Genomic DNA, 18,124 nt, shown 5'->3' with positions numbered 1-18,124 from the left:
AACAAATAAAAAGAAATTCAAAGAAATAGGAGTTACAAAAGAGAACCAATTTTTGGATTTTAGCCATTCTTACAGGTGTGTAGTGGTATCTATTTGTCATTTTAATTCAATTCCCAAATGACAATAATGAACAAATCAAAACCACAAGATACAACTTCACACATATTAGGATGGCTATAATTAAAAAAAAAAAAAAACGAACAAAACAGAAAATAACAAGTGTTGGTAAAGATGTAGAGAAATTGGAACCTTTGTGCACTGCTGGTGGGAATGTAAAATGATGTAGCTGCTACAGAAAACAGTTTGGTGGTTCCTCAAAAAATTAAAAATACAATTACCATATGATCCAATAATTCCTTTTTTGGGTATGTATCCAAGAGAATCGAAACCAGGGACTGCAAGGGTTATCATACACCTGTGTTCACAGCAGCATTATTCACAATAGACAAATGGTGGAAACCCAAATAAAAATGTTGATCAATGTAAAAGGATAAAAAAAATGTGGAATATACATACAATAGAATATTATTTAGACTTAAAAAGGAAGGGAATTCTGACGCATGCCACAACACAGATGAACCCTGAAGACATTATGCTAAGTGAAATAAACTGGTTGCAAAAGGACAAATATTGCAAGATTCCACTCATATGAGGAATTTAGTCAAATTCAGACAGAAACTAGAATGCTGGCTGCTGGGGGTGGAGGTGAGGAGATGGGGAGAAGAGGATTGTTTATTGGGTATAAAGGTTCAGTTTTGCAAGATGAAAAAGTTCTGTGGATGGATGGTGGTGATGGTTAGGCAACAATGTGAATATACTTAATGCCAATAAACTATACACTTAAAAATGGTTAAAATGGTAAGTTTTATGTTACATTACTTTACCATAATTTTTAAAAATTATTTTCTAAAAAGAAATAAAGAGTAAAGAAAGTGATGTGTGTGTAAACAGAAACAAACAGTGGCTGTTTAAAACAATAGAATTAAAACATATAACAGGAATAAGATGCATGTCATCTGGAAATTAGAGAGTTGTTCTAGTTACTATGTCTTCATAATAAATAACTCCATAACTTGGTTGTATAAAACAATCATTTATTACAGTCATTGATTCTGTGGGGCAGGAACTTGACAGGGCACAGCAGGGAAGGTTTGCCTCTGTTCCATGAAGTCTGGGGCCTGGAACCATCTGAAAGCTTGCTTATTCACATGTCTGACATCTGAGGCTGGGGGCATTTCTGTCTATGTACCTCTGCAAGTGGGCTATGGTGAGCTTCCTCACAGCATGGTGTCTAGGTTTCCAGGGGGAGTATCCTATGAGGGAAATAAGGAGGCCACATACCCTTTTATGACCTAACCTTGGAAATCACACAGTATTACATATGGCAAATTCTAAGATGACACAATACATCATATGATATGTAGAAACAATCTCATTGAAGGGAGTGGGGAAAAGAGATGCTGACCTAAATAAGAAATATGTGGAGTCTGTAAAACTAAAAGTTAAAGAAAAGTTGACATGATCTTGAAGGAACAACATTCCAGGAACAACAGCACATCTAGCACCCAGATCTTCATTCCTAATACCATTCTCCAGTAAAAGGAACCACTGGCTCCTTGGAGAAATGGGTGATTCTAGGAAAGGAGCAGGAAATATATAACATGAGCCTGAAGAATCTTGTAGTTCCAGAATGTAAGGAAGTGCTCAAAAACAACAACAAAAATGGGGTATGTCAAGGGGCAAAGGAGCCAATGAAAGAGCTTCTAATGGCCAAAGCTGGAACAATTTGAGTAACAAAACTATTAAAATAGTATTGGCTTATAAACCAAAGTATAAAATAGAGTTTCTACCTCAAAAACTAGAAAAAGAAGAACAAAACAAACCCAAACCAAGGAGAAGAATGGGAAAAATAAGAGCAGAAATCAAAGAAATTGAAAACAGGAAAACAATACAGAAGATTACTGAAACAAGAAGCTAGTTCACTGAAAAATGTGAATAAAAATGATAAACTTCTAGCAAAATTAGCAAAAATAAAAAGACAAGACATAAATTACCAATATCCAGAATAAAATAGTGTATATCACAATAGATCCTGCTTCCATTAAGAGGATAATAAGGTAATACTATGAACAAATTTATGCTCATAAACTCAACAACTTATAAAAAATGAACCAATTCCTCAAAAACCACAAACTATCAAAATTATGCCAAGATGAAATAACCTAAACAGTCCTTATAACTATTAAGAATTGAATCAGTAATTTAAAAGCTCTTGAAAAAGAAATCTCCCAGACCAGATGATATCACGAAAGTATGTTATGTCAAACATTCAAAGAATTAAAACCAATTTATACAATCCTTGCCAGAATTAGAAAAGGGGATAATCTCCAACTCATTTTATAAGGTGAGCATTACCTTGATACCAAAATCATACAAATATAACATAAAAAAGAAAACTATATATCAATATTTCTCATTAACTTAGATCCAAAAATTTCTCAACAAAATTTTAGCAAATCACATCCAACAGGTATAAAAACTAGTAAAACACCATAAGTGACATTTATAGACAACTACACTCAACAACAAGAGAATACATTTTTCCAAGTGCCCATGAAACATTCATAAAGATAGACAATATCCTGGGTCATAAAATAAATCTTAACAAATGTAAAAGAACTGAAATCACACAGTGTATCCTATGCCATAAAGGAATCAAGATTAGAAATCAATATGGGAAAGACAAAAGGAAATCCCTAAACACTTGGATTAACACATTCCTAAATAACCAAACAAATCAAAGAGGAAGCCTCAAAGGATATTTTAAAATATATAGAAATAAATAAAAATGAACAGAAAACACATCAAAATCTGTGGGATGAGAAAAATTTATACTACTAAATTAATACACCTGAAAAAGTGTATTCACTTAGCATGTTTCCAAGGTTCTTCCATGTTGCAGTATGTATCAGAACTTCATTCCTTTTCATGGCTGAAAATGTTCTACTGTATGTATATACCATGTGTTGTTTATCCATTCACTTGATGGATATCTGGGTTGTTTCCACCTTTTGGGTATTGTAAATAACGCTGGTATAAACATTGGGGTACAAGTATCTTATTGAGTCCCTTTTTTCAAATCTTTTGAGTATAAACCTAGGAGTAGAATTACTGGGTCAGATAGCAATTCTGTATATAATTTTTTGAGGAACCACCAAACTGTTTTCCACAGTGGCTGCACCATTTTATATTTCCATAGCAATGCACAAGGGTTGTAATTTATCCACATTCTGGTCAATATTTATTTTCCCTTGTCTTTTAAATGACAGCCATCCTACAATGTATAAAGCGGCATCTCGTTGGGGTGTTGATTTGCATTCTTTAATGGCCAATAATACTGAGCATCTTTTCATGCATTCTTGGCCAACTAGAGAAACGTCTATTAAGTCTTTTGCCCATTTTTTAATTGGGTTATTTTTTGTTTTTGAGTTACAGGAATCCTTATATATTCTGGATAGAAAACCTTTATTAGATATACTATAATATTTTCTCCAACATTGTGGGTTCTCCTTGCACATTATTGACCATGTCCTTCAGACTAACACTTTTTGAAGAACATAAATATATGACATTGTTCATATGTAGAAAACCCAAATACATAAAACTGTGAATTCTCACAAAATTAGTATACAAATTAGATGCAATTCTAGTTAGAATCCCAACAAAATTTTATTGGGAATTGGAGAAAAAGTTCAGATAGAAAAAAGGTCTGAGAAAGGCAAAGGAATAGTGAATACAAAGTTAATAAGGTTATTATCAGCACATACTATAAAACTACTATTAGTAAAACAATATTGTGTTGCCATAAGAATTAAAAAAAGACCAAAATTCAAAAGTATATTGAATGATATGTGGGATTTAATACATGATAATAAAAGTAGTACATTCAGAAAAGAATGGATTATTTAATTAATAAATGGACCTGGCACAATTGACCACCTGGAAAAAAATAAAATCATAACATTACATCACACTGTATACCAAAACACATTCCAGATGGCTTAAAAATTTTAACTTAAGAGGCCAGCCTGGTGATGTAGTGGTTAAGTTCACGTGCTCCACTTCGGTGGCCTGGTTCACGGGTTTGGATCCTAGGCACGGAACTACTCCACTCACTAGCCATGCTGTGGTGGTGTCCCACATAGAAAAGAGAGGAAGACAAGCATGGATGTTAACTCAGGGAGAATCTTCCTCAGCAAAAAAAAAGAAAGAAAGGAAATCTAAGATATTGCATATACCATTAGGATAAGACAGACCTTTTAACCAAAACAGGAAACTCAAAAGCTATTAAAAAAAAAAGTTACACACAACACTTAAAATAATAAATTTTGGGGCTAGTCTGGTGGCGCAGTGGTTAAGTTCGCGTGCTCCACTTTGGCAGCCCAGGGTTCTCAGGTTTGGATCCCAGGTATGGACCTACACACTGTTCATCAAGCCACTGTGGCAGCATCCCATATACAAAATAGAGCTAACTGATGTTAGCTCAGGGCTAATCTTTCTCAGCAAAAAGAGGAAGAATGGCAACAGATGTTAGCTCAGGGCCAATCTTCCTCACCAAATAATAATAATAATAATAAATTTTACCTATCAAATGGTTAAAGATACCATAAACAAATTCTGTAATAGACAAGGGATCATTTGGAAAAACAACTGCCACACAAATTAGAGACATATGGTTACAGACATTCAATTCAAAGATCTCTCATAAACAAGAAAAAACAAGTGGGCAAAGGATATGAATAGACGAATGCAGAAGAAAGCAAATTAAAAAAGTCTATAAACTTATAAAAAGGTGTTCAAACTCAGTGAAAATCACAGAAATGGACACTAAAGTAACAATGAGATCATTAATACTGATCAAATTGGCAAAAAGTAGAGTAGTAAATAATCTATCAGGTAAAAGGTACTTTCTTACATTGCTGTTATAAAAGAAAACTGTAAAAGCCTCTTCTGAAAGTGCACACACCCACATTTGGATGTTTTCATGTAGGAGCAGCAATGAAAGCATGGAAGGATTCAAAAGTTATCTCAGCAGGATGATGGGAGTAATGATTAGTAGCTTTTTCTTTTAAACCTTTGACTCTTACCTCAAATGAAGGACTTTTCTAATTTGACAAATGCAAATAAAGCAACTTTAAAAAGTAGCAGTGGGCCAGCCCGGTGGCATAGCAGCTAAGTGCGCATGTTCTGCTTTGGTGGCCCAGGCTTTGCCAGTTTGGATCTGGGTGCGGACACGGCAACACTTGGCAAGCCATGCTGTGGTAGGTGTCCCACATATAAAGGAGAGGAAGATGGGCACGGATGTTAACTCGGGGCCAGTCTTCCTCACCAAAAAGAGGAGGATTGGCAGTGGATGTTAGCTCAGGGCTAATCTTCCTCAAAAAAATATTTAAAAAAAAGTAGCAGGATACATAATTGACTATTGGAAATTGAGCAAAAGGAGAAGAGAGAAAAACACTGACTATAGACGAGAAGGAATCAAAAACTCCAACCATTGCACAACTCTATCTAGGCTGACCCTGACCTTGTCACTCAAGCCAACGCACGCACCACCTTCTTTCAGCATTTCTAACTTCTTAAACATATCTAGGCAAATAACACTCATGGGGATGCCACCAACCTGATCTGTTGGCAGCTTCACTCGGTTCTACAAGGAACTGCAGAGAAGCTTCTTTCTTCCTTGAAGAAACTGGAATTGACTTTGGGTGTGATTTCTGGCACTGAGCCTAAAAGAGATACAACATTAGATCTACTCTATTAAATTACCAATTCTGATTAAACACATTTGTTTTTAAAATGGAAAGAGACAAGTATTTAAACACAATAAATGAGCCTGTAGAGCTGTGTACTTAGGCAAGTACTTCAGAAAACAATTTGGCATTATGTAGTAAAGTTGAAATTTCATACAACCTATCACAGAAACAATGCTGCTCTGAACAGCAAAAACCTATTCTGACAGAAGACTAGATAAACAAATTACAGTATAATCATATAAAATAATATCACATATACAATAGTGAAATGAATAAACTACAGCAACATGAATAAATGATTATGTTAAGTGAAAAAAAGCAAGTTGCAGAAGTATATAATAATCCCATTTATGTAAAGTTCAAAACAGATGCAAAAACATGTAAAACTATATATATATATATATATATATATATATATAGTATTTAGAGATTCTCTCCACACCAGAAAGAGTTAACACAGCAGGTCTCATCATTTAAAGGGCCTGCTTGCAGGGCTACTAGCCCTTGGTTGGCACCTGGGGACTTGGCTTTCAGAACGTTTCCTCCATTACCAATTGATAAGGTTGTGCCTGCTATGCCAGCCTGCCTAGACTGTTTGTATGCTCTTTTTCCTTCAGGGAGTACAGAATTTTGGTAGGCAGAGAGTGCCTACATAACCAACCCCCAACAAAAACAAGCTAAGTCTCAAAAGGCTTCCCTGGGCAGAAAGACTGTACACGTTTTACTGCATTTCATTGCTAAAGGCAATGAGGGCACTCTGTGTGGCCTCTCTGGGGAGCAGAGGAAGCCTGTTATGGATTCCTCCAAACTCCGCCTGAGTTGTCTTTTTCCCTTACTGATCTGGCTATGTATCCTTACTGTTTGACTTTAACAAATCTCAGTTACAAGTACAACTGTATACTGAGTCTCATGAGTCCTAGTGAAGCACTCAACATGTGGATGGTAGTGGGACCTCTGTCACATGTAGAGGAAGAAGTTGACACAAACGTCAGCACACACCCATATGTCATAAACTATAAAGTAAAGGATGGGAATAATGAACATGATAAACCTCTGTGCAGGGAAGTGAGGCAGAAGAATAGGATCAGAAAAGGGCACAAAGATGCTTCAAAGGTATTGGTATTTCTTACACTGAGGGATAGGCACATGGGTGTTCATTTACATTATTTTTAATACCTTATGTGCATTACATATTTTCCTTTGTAAATTTGAAATATATCAGGTCATAAATTTTAAAAATCTAGAAAATGAAAATCTCATTCTTATATTGCAAGAGGGAAAGAAAACTGGTAAACCATTTTGTAGAAAAAATAGCCAATATTTAACAATTTTACTTCAAATGTGCATATCCTAGAGAAATTAAATTCAAAACATGTACACAAGGAGGCATGAACAAAGACGTTCACCACATCACTATGATAATGAATAGATGGAAACAACTTCAAAATCTACCAACAGGGGAATATATAAATAATAGAGCCACTGCACTGCTGTTCAGTGGATACATTATGGAATTCAATTACATAAAGAAAGCAAAACCAAGTTTTCATTAAACCCTGCTCCTTCTTGAAACTTCATGAAGGAGTTTTAAAAATGTATAAACCCAGAAGGATGAAGAGAAAGAGAAGGGAACAGATGAGAGATGTCAACAGACTTTTTTAAGTTGGAAAGCAGATCAGTAGCAACTAATCAGCCCAGAGAGAGCAGAAACACACTAGCTATGGAGAAAGCCCAGAAGCAGACATTTATGTTTATGGAGAAACTCATAAGATCAATAATCACACATCTAATTAATTAGAGATGCTAATTAAAAAAGCATCTCTAAAAGAGGAGGTCCAGATGGGGCCTGCAAACAGAAGAGTTGATAAAAGTATGTATAGGAAGTAATGAGAGTCACAGAGCCCTGCCTCTCCCAGCTCTAGCAGAAAATGTTTACTCTCTGGAGTTTCAGAATCTGAGAGACGGTGAACTCAGTGGCATGAGACACAGCTGATGATAAGAGTAATACACTAAAAACTAAATATTAAGTGGATGTATTTAAATTGCACCTTCCCCTTTGCCCCACCTGGCTGAGAACACTCACAGTTAGAATCAGGCCCCTAAGCAGGAGAGAAGATTTGTCAGAAAAACCTACCAATCCAAGAGAAAAATCCCTGTAGATATTAACACCCAGACATCCACAATGACTTGGCCCAGACAGATCATACCACAGTGAAATCTACCAATGTACAAATTTTACTATGCAAATAGAGCTTCCAATCACCATTTTAGTTTCCCACTCAAATAAGAGGAGACAGCTAAGGATCACTGGATATATGACAAAAGCTCTAGTGTAAAAGGCAATGAGCAAAGTAAGCAAAAAAGGTACTTACAGGAAACAGAAACCATACGAATATTACTAAAAAAGGTTAGAGGAACCTAACATCAAGGAATATTGTGAAATTTCAGATCACTAAAGACAGATGACAAGATCCTAAAAGCTTGCAAAGACAAAAAAATAGTGACTCAAAAAGGATCAAAGAATCAGAATGATATTCTCAACAACAACACAAGAAGCTAAAAGAAAACAGAGTATGTCTTTAAAAATCTGAGAGAACATAATTTCCAACCTAGAATTCTGTACCCACCCAAATTACCCATCATGAGGATAAAATCATGATATTTTCAAACATTTAAGGTCTTAAACTCTCAGGAAGCTACTAAAGGATGAGTCCCACCATAAAAGGAGAGAGAAATAAAAAGGAAGATTTGGGAACCAAGAAATATGAGCTGCAATACAGGAGAAAAGAAAAGGGAATTCCCTGTATGATAAAGGGAAATCACATGGCAACGACCTTTGTGACAGGCCTAAGGATGAACAGGAGCAAAACACAAAGGGTAGAGAGAGAGATCCAGGAGGCATATCTTCAGAAAAAAACTGAAAATGATAAATTACTTATGTGTCTACAGACACTAAGAAGACATTTATTATTCGGTCACAGAAATTGGTGATAAATTAGTCATAATGCACAAAAAATCCACAAACGGAAAAACCAAGACAATTAAATCAAGAGAAAACTAAGATACAAGAAATGGTTAAACAAACTGTGGTACATCCATACCATGGAATACCACTCAGCAATAAAAAGAAATGAATTACTGAAACACACAAAAACCTAGAGGAATTTCCAAAGAATTATCCTGAGTGAAAAAGTCAACTCCAAAAAGTTATACACTCTATGATTCCATTTAAACATCCTTTAAATGACAAAACTGTAGAAATGGAGAATAAATTAGAAGTTCCAAGGGTTAAGGAGGGGGTGAGGGCAAGAGAGAAGTATTACTATAAAAGGACAATAAGAGGGGTCCTGTGGTGATGGAATTGTTCTGTATCTTGTTGTTAATGTCAATATCCTGGTTATGATACTATATAACAGTTTTCCAAGATGTTAACTTTACAGGAAACTAGGTAAAGGGTAAATGAGTTTGCACCCTATTATTTCTTACAGCTGCTTGTAAATGTACAATTAAGTCAAAATAAAAAGCTTGATCAAAAGAAAAAGGAAGAGGCTCCGGATAATATCTTTCTATAGAGTACGTTCTCTTTTTCTCCTATTAGGCAGATTGGATTAAAATGATCAGCTCCGGGGCCGGCCCGGTGGCCCAGCAGTTAAGCGCGCACGTTCCACTTTGGTGGCCCGGGGTTCGCCGGCCCCAATCCCAGGTGCAGACATTGCACTGCTTGGCACGTCATGCTGTGGTAGGCGTCCCACATATCAGGTAGAGGAAGATGGGCATGGATGTTAGCTCAGGGCCATGTCTTCCCCAGCAAAAAGAGGAGGATTGGCAGCAGTTAGCTCAGGGCTAATCTTCCTCAAAAAAATAAAATAAAATAAAATGATCAGCTCCCTTCTCGCTCTGAGGACGGAGCTGGGTCAGTTTGAGATAAAATTTTAGTAAGACGCAGTCCACTTGTAGTCTGCCTTCTTCTTCAGAATGAGCCCTCCTGCATAACTGAGAGCCCAATAATTCTCCTTATGCCTGAAAGATTGTGAGACATTCAGTTCAGCCCTTTGGAGGTTTTTGCTTAACTTTTTAGCCTCTTGCCCAGAATGCTTCAAAATCTGTCAAATGCCTCCTTGTGGTGGGCCCCCTTCTGCAGCAGGACTGTGCCTTCCTAGCATAGCAAGACCACATATTTCCCTCCACCTTTCTAGCCTAGGGTTTTGCACCACCCCAGAACTTATAAATGTTCTTTAAGGAAAGTGGCTATCCATTTGGGCACCTCTGGACTCCAATTTGTCATGGCATCCCTGCACACCTAAAACAAAGCTCTGCTTTCCCACAGCAGACTCCCTCTATCCGGGCCAATCAAAAACTCAGCTTTTGCCCAAATTTAGCAAAAACCCTTAGGGAAGAAAATGACTAACAATCGTCAACTCATCTTCCAAGGATTCTTCTTTCTTTGGAATTTTAGTTCATCTAGGCTCTGTTGCTTCCACAGCTTCCCATGTCTCTAGAAATATGATTTGTTTGCATTTTATTCTTTAAACTAGCTGTTGCAACAGGAGTGGTGGCCTGCCACAATCTGTTACATACTACCTAGAAGATGAACTTCTGGCATAACCTTGACATCAAAGCCCTACAAGGACATTTTAAGAAAAGGCAGTATTATTCATGAACACAGATGCAAACATCTTAAAAATTAGCAAACCAAATCAAGTTTATCCTAGGAAACTTAAAGTTGTGTTAACTTTCAAAAATCAGTGTAATTTATCACATTAAAGGTCTCTCAGTTCTGAAAGAAATAGATCTGTCCTCATTCCTTGGAACCAAAAGGCTATATATGTTTAATTATTTGTTTATATAAGTTTCCAGTAAATGTTATTTCTAGTACTACAATAGTTTTCTCTCCAATTAGTACTGTGCTTTTGAATAATTTGTCTTCAATCATTAGCTTCAAAAACTCCATTTGAGGGGGCCAGCCCTGTGGCCGAGTGGTTAAGTTCGCATGCTCTGCTTCGGCGACCCAGGGTTTCACTGGTTTGGATCCCGGTGTGGACATGGCCACCGCTCATCAGGCCATGCTGAGGCAGTGTCCCAGACAGCACAACTAGAAGGACCCATAACTAAAAATACACAGCAATGTACTGGGAGGATTTGGGGAGGAAAAAAAAAAGATTGGCAACAGTTGTTAGCTCAGGTGCCAATCTTAAAAAAAAAAAAATTCTATTTGAAAGTCTGCTATTTTGTAGAGTTATCCTCTTAAGATATGTAATCAATAAAAGACTGATCTCCCTGTATAGCAATTGATTGCCTTCAGTTTTCAAAAAATAACCAAACTTACCAACCTGGATTAGAAACTTAAATAGTTGCCCACTTTCCTAAAAACCTAATTTAAGTATTATTTTGGAAGTAAAAAATGATTGTTACAATTTGATAATTCTAATTCCCAGACCTCCAATTTCAAAACAGGAAATGTCAAATCAAAATTTTCACAAAATACCTTTAAATGTCATAGAAAGTCAATGGGAATATAGGATTCCCTTTTAAGAATGAGATTTACAAACAACTTAACTAAAACGTATCTACCTATATTGTGTATTGCTTCACCCATTAAAATATTAAACCTGTACCAGCTTTCCTTTTTGACTTACCTCTTTGCTTGGTGATTTAACACAAAGGTCTTTTGTTGTAGGTGTTAAATAAACCACTGATTTTGTAGAATTTCTGCTAAAATCATTGGCAGGACCTAAAAAGAAAATCAAGAAATTTTTAAAAGCAAAGTATGGTATGAAATCTTTTGGATACATTTAAAAGCAGCCCTACACGACATGTGAAGAAGTCTGTTGACTCTTTAAACCAAATAGCTTAAATGAAGTACAGGCATCAATCCAATAATCAAATGTTCCTAGAAGACCTCAGGAACTGAAAAAGAAGAAATTTCTGAAGAAATACGTGCCGGTCTTCTTTCAGAGCCTGTACAGAAGAGATACTTTTCCACTATCTGTGTTTATTTCTTTGGTTGGCCTATTCTCTTACTCAAATACCCTCTGACACTGACCAACACTTAGAAAAGTTTTTTGCCATAATTCAACATTTCTTTAAAAAGAGGTGTAAATCACGAAACATTATCTCAAGCTCTTCAGTGATCCCAAGAATTCTGCATATTTATTTCCATTACATGAAATACTTTCTCTTGTGCATTTTTATTTATGGACTTCTAGACTACACAAATCTAGTGTGAACTAAAAGGAATGACAAATTATTCTCATTTTCGCCAGTGTTATCCTCAGTGTACCAGAAGGTACATGAAGGACTGCATGTGTACTCAAAATTCCTGGGAAAATAATTTACACGTATTTAAATGCTAGAACATATTTGCTGCATTTGATATAAATTAATATGACAAATTTATATTTTCATCTATCCCAACCCTCAAAGTCCATCTAGAAATGAAGCCTTACTTTCTTCTTCAAAACAGTCTTGTAAGATTTCCAGTATATTCTGGCCTACCTGCATATTAATGTCAGGTGCCCTAATAAAAAGGAAAGAAGGGAAAACGTTAACATATCATTTCTAGAACATATCTGTTATTTACGTCACCATCTACTTTGAAAATTCCATTATCTCCTTATTACAAAAGGTTAATTTACTTAACAGGAAAAATTTCACCTTTACTCTGAGGATAAAACCTTTATTCTCTGAGGATAAAATATTTAAGAGTCCAAGAATTCCCAGAAAAGTATGTTAAGTAGTTATGTCATTATCTACATTAACAATTATACTCCTTGATTGAACAGCCACATCTAAAGCTGTTTTAGATTACTGCTGTATCTAAACGGGAATATAAACATTTTTGAACAAATCAAATCAGTCCTGAAACACTTCTTTAATAAAGACTCTACAGTCACAAGTCCTAACAGTTCCAAGTAACATTGTCTTCCCTACAAGCTCTCAAATGCACTTTTGATTCAATACAATTAAGCTGCTAATTTTTTAAATTAAAATTGTATTCAGAAAATTGTAGATTCACATGGAGTTTTAAGAAATAATATAGAGAAGATCCCTTGTTCATTTTATCCAGTTTCCCCTAATGGTAACATTTTACAAAACTATAGTACATACACTATCACAACCAGGATACCGATATTGTTAACAATCCACCAATCTTATTCAGATCTCTACAGTTCCACCCGTACTCCTTGGTGTGTTTATGTTTGTGTGTTTGTGTTTAGCACTACACAATTCATCCTATCTGTAGATTCAGGTATCAACACTACAGTCAAGATACTGAACAGTTCCATCACCACAAAGATCCTTCTATTTCCCTTTTATAACCAAATCCACCTTTTCTTTTACCCTCACTGAGTAAGCTGCATCTTTCTAACATTACCATTTAATCCACCCACAGAGTGCTTTCCCCATGACAGTCATTTAGTCAGAACTGAGACCGCCTCTTCCTGATCCACCATTTATCAGGTGAGTTTCTTTTCACACTGCCACTAAGATATTGCATTGCTTGCATTAATATTTCCGTTAATATAAAATAACTAAGGTGACTACACTTAATCAGTGGGCAGAGATACTATTATTTTAGTCAGAGATAATAGTTTTTCCTTTCTTCATTTAAAAATTCTACTTTCTGAAGGTGGGAATAAAAATTATCTTAAAAGCTTAAATACATAAATTACCTGGAAGGTCGGCAAAATCTTCTTCTGTAGTCATTTTTGAGATGATCCTAAAAAAAACGTAAATCATCAATCTAGTTTCCTTGTTTAAAATATATTCAAATATAACTTATCTTAAAGTAATTTTACCCCAACATGAGCATGCCAGAAAATTTAAGTTCTTCATTTATTCATTAAGTATTTGTTAAATGCCTATTATACTACTATAAAGAGGAATTCTTGTAGATGAAGTGAAAGAGAACTTGCCTCATATCCAGTTTCTAAAGCTATGCTTGTACTATTTCCTCACCCTGGGATTTATTCCATCTTCTTCCTCCTCTTCTTCTACCTCCTGCTATACCTTTTCCACCAACAAAATCCTATCTGAGCTTCCAATAATTCAAGTTGATTGACTAACAATATCTACCTACCTCCTTCCCCTGCAGGGAGATCCCTCTAAAATCATAGTAAAGAACTAAAATGGCATAAAATAACAACAAAGAGAGTGGCAGAGAGGACCATCTGTGGACAAATAACTTTTACAAATTTTTCGAAGATGGAAAATAAATGAAGTGTGATAATTGATGAAACAGAACAAAGGCAGTAGTAGCAGCCTAGAGTAAGATCAGAGGATACTATCCTAGATGAGGAGTGAAGCTGATCTGCCCAGGAGAAAACCATAACTATGCAGAACTAGGAAATTCAAGATCTGAAGGAGCAAAAGAGTGAGAAAAAATAAAAACAGAACAATTAAAAGAATACCTATATACAGAACAATAGACCTGTCCCTATCCCGAGAAACAGAGTTCAAAAACAGTATTCTATTGTCTCAGTCTTAAATATCACCAGCATCTATGGATCACCAGACATTTTAAAGTCTCTAAAACAAAAGAGAAAAATCAAGACATAAATTTTAAAAAAGTTATTTCAGGCATTTGAAATATGAACTGTGATCAAGAGAATGAGAACATAAGCCACAGACCAGAAGAAAATATTTGCAAAAGACACATCTGACAAGGAGTGTTATCCAAAATATACAAACTCTTAAAACTCAACAAACAGGAAAAAAAGCTACCCAATTAAAAAACAAACGGGCCAAAAATCTTCACACACAACACACCTAAAAAGACATACAGATAACGAAAAAGCATACGAAAAGATGCTCCACACCATTTCCATCATCAGAGAAATGCAAACTAAACAACGTGATACCACTACAAATCTATTAGAATGGCCAAAATCTGGAACAATGACAACTCCAAAAGCTCATGAGGAAGCAGAGCAACAGGAAATCTCATTCATTTAGAATGCTAAATGGTACAGCCACTTTGGAGGACAGTTTGGTGGTTTCTTACAAAACTAAACATACTCTTACCATATGACCATATCACCATATCACGCTCCTTGGTATTTACCCAAAGAGCTGGCAACTTACGTCCACACAACAACCTGCACACAGACGTGTATAGCAACTTTACTCATAACTGCAAAAACTTGGAAGCAATCAAGTTCTTCTTTTTAAAATTTTTTTATTGCAGTAACATTCGTTTATAACATTATATAAATTTCAGGTGTACATCATAATATATTTCGATTCCTGTATAGATTACATCATGTTCACCACACAAAGACTATGACACTCCATCACCACACACATGTGCCTAATCACCCCTCTCACTCTCCTCCCTCCGCGCTTCCCCTCTGGTAACCACCAATCCAATCTGTCTCTATGTGATTGTTTGTTGTTGTTTTTATCTTCTACTTAGGAGTGAGTTCATATGGTATTTGACTTTCTCCCTCTGACTTATTTTGCTTAGCATAACACCCTCAAGGGCCATCCATGGGAAGCAACCAAGTTCTGTTCTTCACTAGGTGAATGGATAAATTGTGGTACATCTAGATAACAGAATACCATTCACTGCTAAAAAGAAATGAGCTATCAAGCAACAAAAAAACACAGAGGAGGCTTAAATGCATAACACTAAGTAAAAGAAGCCAATCTGAAAAGGCTACATACTATATGATTCCAACTATATGATATTCTGGAAAAAGGTAAAACTATGGAGACAGTAAAAAAATCAGTGGTTGCTAGGGCTGAGGGGGGAGGAAGGGATGTACAGGTGGAGCACAGAGGATTTATAGGGCAGTGAAAACACTCTTTATGATACCACGTCATTACAGATGGATAAACCTCATTGATGGATAAATGTCATTAGACATTTGTCCAAATCCACAGAATACACACCATCAAAAGTAAACCCTAATGTAAACTATGGACTTTAGGTGATAATGATGTGTCAGTGTAGGTTCATCAATTATAACAAATATATTACTCTGGTGGGGATGTTGACAACCAGCTAGGCATGTGCAGAGGCGAGAGGTCTATGGGCAATCTCTGTATCTGCCTCTTAATTTTACTGTGAACCTAAAACTGCTCTAAAAATTAAAATAAATTTTTTTAAAAACTGCTCTTAAAAAAAATGAACTGTGGGCATTTAGTAAATTTTATGCCTCTTCACTTCTCCAAATGAAAATAGCTTTATTCCTTTTTTAAAAATTATATATAATGTAAACAATGTATGTGCTCACAGTAAAAAGTACACTCTATACCACCCTTGCATACATCTCTTTACGCACACAAGCAAACATATATAACTTCATATAAATGGGAGGCCGTCAACGCCGAGGATTTTCTTAAAGGACACATAAAGTAGAAAACACAAGTTTAGGATGGGGCTAATAGTGAGTTGTATAATACACAGTAACCATAAGCGAAGTTTGAAATACAGAACAGTCAACATCGAGGGAGTCCAGCAACATGGAAACAAAAACTGAGTTCGCGCCCCGGGCAGTATTCACAGTTAGCACCTTTTAATAGGTGTCTGTCAGAAAACTTTATCAATAACAGATGCTCCAGAACACTGCAAGCCTGAAGCTAAGGCATACGTTTAAGGCCTTTCAATACTTCTGTGGACAGAAAATTATTTGGAAGACTAGGAACTGGAGCTCGGCTAAAAAGTAGAAATCACAAGACTCTCTGAAGAGAAGGATGCCGTCACAACCGAAATTACAAGAAACCTTGAGGAAACAAGTAAACAAGTCCATTAACTCGGACTATCGGCACACGCTCACTTTTGATCTCAAAATTTTCGCGCGCTTTCCCCACGGAATCCCCCGAGAAGCGCCAGCACCGGCCCAACGTTCATTCTCCCCCGCCTCGGCCCGAGCGCCAATCGGCCGGCCCCCACCAGCCGCAGCGGCCGCGGCCCGCACTTACCAGCCCCGAGTCCGCCATGTTGCGGCCCGGCTCCGCCCGCGAAGGGGGTTGGGGGCGGAAGCCAACCTAGGCCGCGGCTCGAGGAAGACTGGCGCGGACCGCGTCGCGGGAAGAGAAGCCAGGCGGCGACCCAGGAGCGGCCCTGAGGTGGGAGGCACCCGCAGCGAGAGCGCCTCAAGCCAGCAAGCGCGCACCCCCGGGGCTCGCCGCCCATTGGCTCGGCGCTCCACAAACACCGATGCCCCGCTCTCTCTGCGGTTTGAAATAAGCTGCACATGCGCAGAACGGGCCTTGCCACCCAATAGGAAGCAAGCCGTTATGGACCCGCCCCCTCACTGTACCCTCCCACTGCCCCGCCCCCCTGCCCCGCCCTCTCTTCCTCCAGTAACCCCGGGCGCTCTTCTTAGTCTCACTCGGTCTCGTCCTCCTTCTCTTCGCCGACCCGGCTGCTGGGCGTAAAGCTGGGCTTTTACTTAGCAGGCACGATCTTGGGAACCGCCTTTGCCCCTTGAGCCCAGTGTAAAACTTCTTAGCGGTTCGATTACAGAGTATAACGTAATACTTGGGGTCCTGCTGGTGGTGTAGTGGTTAACTTCGCGCGCTCTGCTTGGGTGGCTGGGTTCACCTGTCCCGATCCTGGGGCGCTCCTACCTACACACCCGCTCATCAAGCAATGCTGTGGTGGCCTCCCACGTTCAAAATAGAGGAGGATTGGCACAGATGTTAGCTCAGCTACAATCTTCCTCACCAAAAAAGAAAAAGTAATACTTGGAAGGATAAGAGGTAGAAATTGCGGAAGTCGTTTGAAGATTTCCCTGTGCAGGCTCGTTAGCCACACCCAGCCAGTCTGTGCATCATCTCTGAAAGTAATAAGATGATGATGATAGCTTGTATTCTTTTTTCAAATGTGTGGGTAATATTTTCATGAAGCATTGCCAGCAAAATGACCTATATAAATATATATCATTTCGGTGTGATGTCCTGACAAGAATACTAGATCAAGAGTCTTGAAACCTGCTCAGCCCTTGGTTAGCTATGTCATCTAGACAAATTGTGGCACCATTCTGGGTGTTTCCTTAGTTATATAATGGAAAAGCTAAATTAGATGCTCCAAAGTCTTCTTCCTATCTGATTCTATGAAACTATGTCCTATTTTTATGACAAAAATAATGCAAGGGAATTTTAATCAGACAATACTTATTGAATAAATTCATTAATCAATATTTGAGCTGGTAAATTTTTTTAAACTTGTAATGCTTTAACAAATGTTATCACCTGCTAAGGCCATTTTTTCTTCTTTCTTTTTTTTTCCAGTAGGGAAGAGAGGTTACAAATTGACTCTGAAATCAGACAAGCCTAGGTTCAACTCCACTAATTCTGCCATA

The 18,124-nt window shown here is 37.2% G+C and overlaps 1 protein-coding gene across 2 annotated transcripts in view; it reads right to left on the bottom strand.

The window, feature by feature from the left end:
* The window catches only part of CENPC (centromere protein C), a 77,036-nt gene extending 60,058 nt beyond the window's left edge, over positions 1-16,978 (bottom strand). The window contains exons 1-5 of one of the 2 annotated variants that reach the window (XM_046657147.1): positions 16,740-16,978; positions 13,487-13,533; positions 12,260-12,330; positions 11,450-11,544; positions 5,681-5,786 (exon numbers count right to left, since the gene is read on the bottom strand). In XM_046657147.1, coding sequence (XP_046513103.1) covers positions 5,681-5,786; positions 11,450-11,544; positions 12,260-12,330; positions 13,487-13,533; positions 16,740-16,757 — 337 coding nt within the window. In that variant the 5' untranslated portion in view covers positions 16,758-16,978. The remainder of the gene's footprint in view (positions 1-5,680; positions 5,787-11,449; positions 11,545-12,259; positions 12,331-13,486; positions 13,534-16,739) is intronic. The other variant, XM_046657148.1, reaches the window with a different exon arrangement.
* Positions 16,979-18,124: the final 1,146 nt, after the last annotated feature.

Source organism: Equus quagga, chromosome 3, assembly GCF_021613505.1.
Source record: "Equus quagga isolate Etosha38 chromosome 3, UCLA_HA_Equagga_1.0, whole genome shotgun sequence".
Classification (NCBI taxonomy): domain Eukaryota; kingdom Metazoa; phylum Chordata; class Mammalia; order Perissodactyla; family Equidae; genus Equus; species Equus quagga.
Note: the sequence above shows the minus strand (reverse complement) of the source record. Positions and strands in the feature narration are given on the sequence as shown.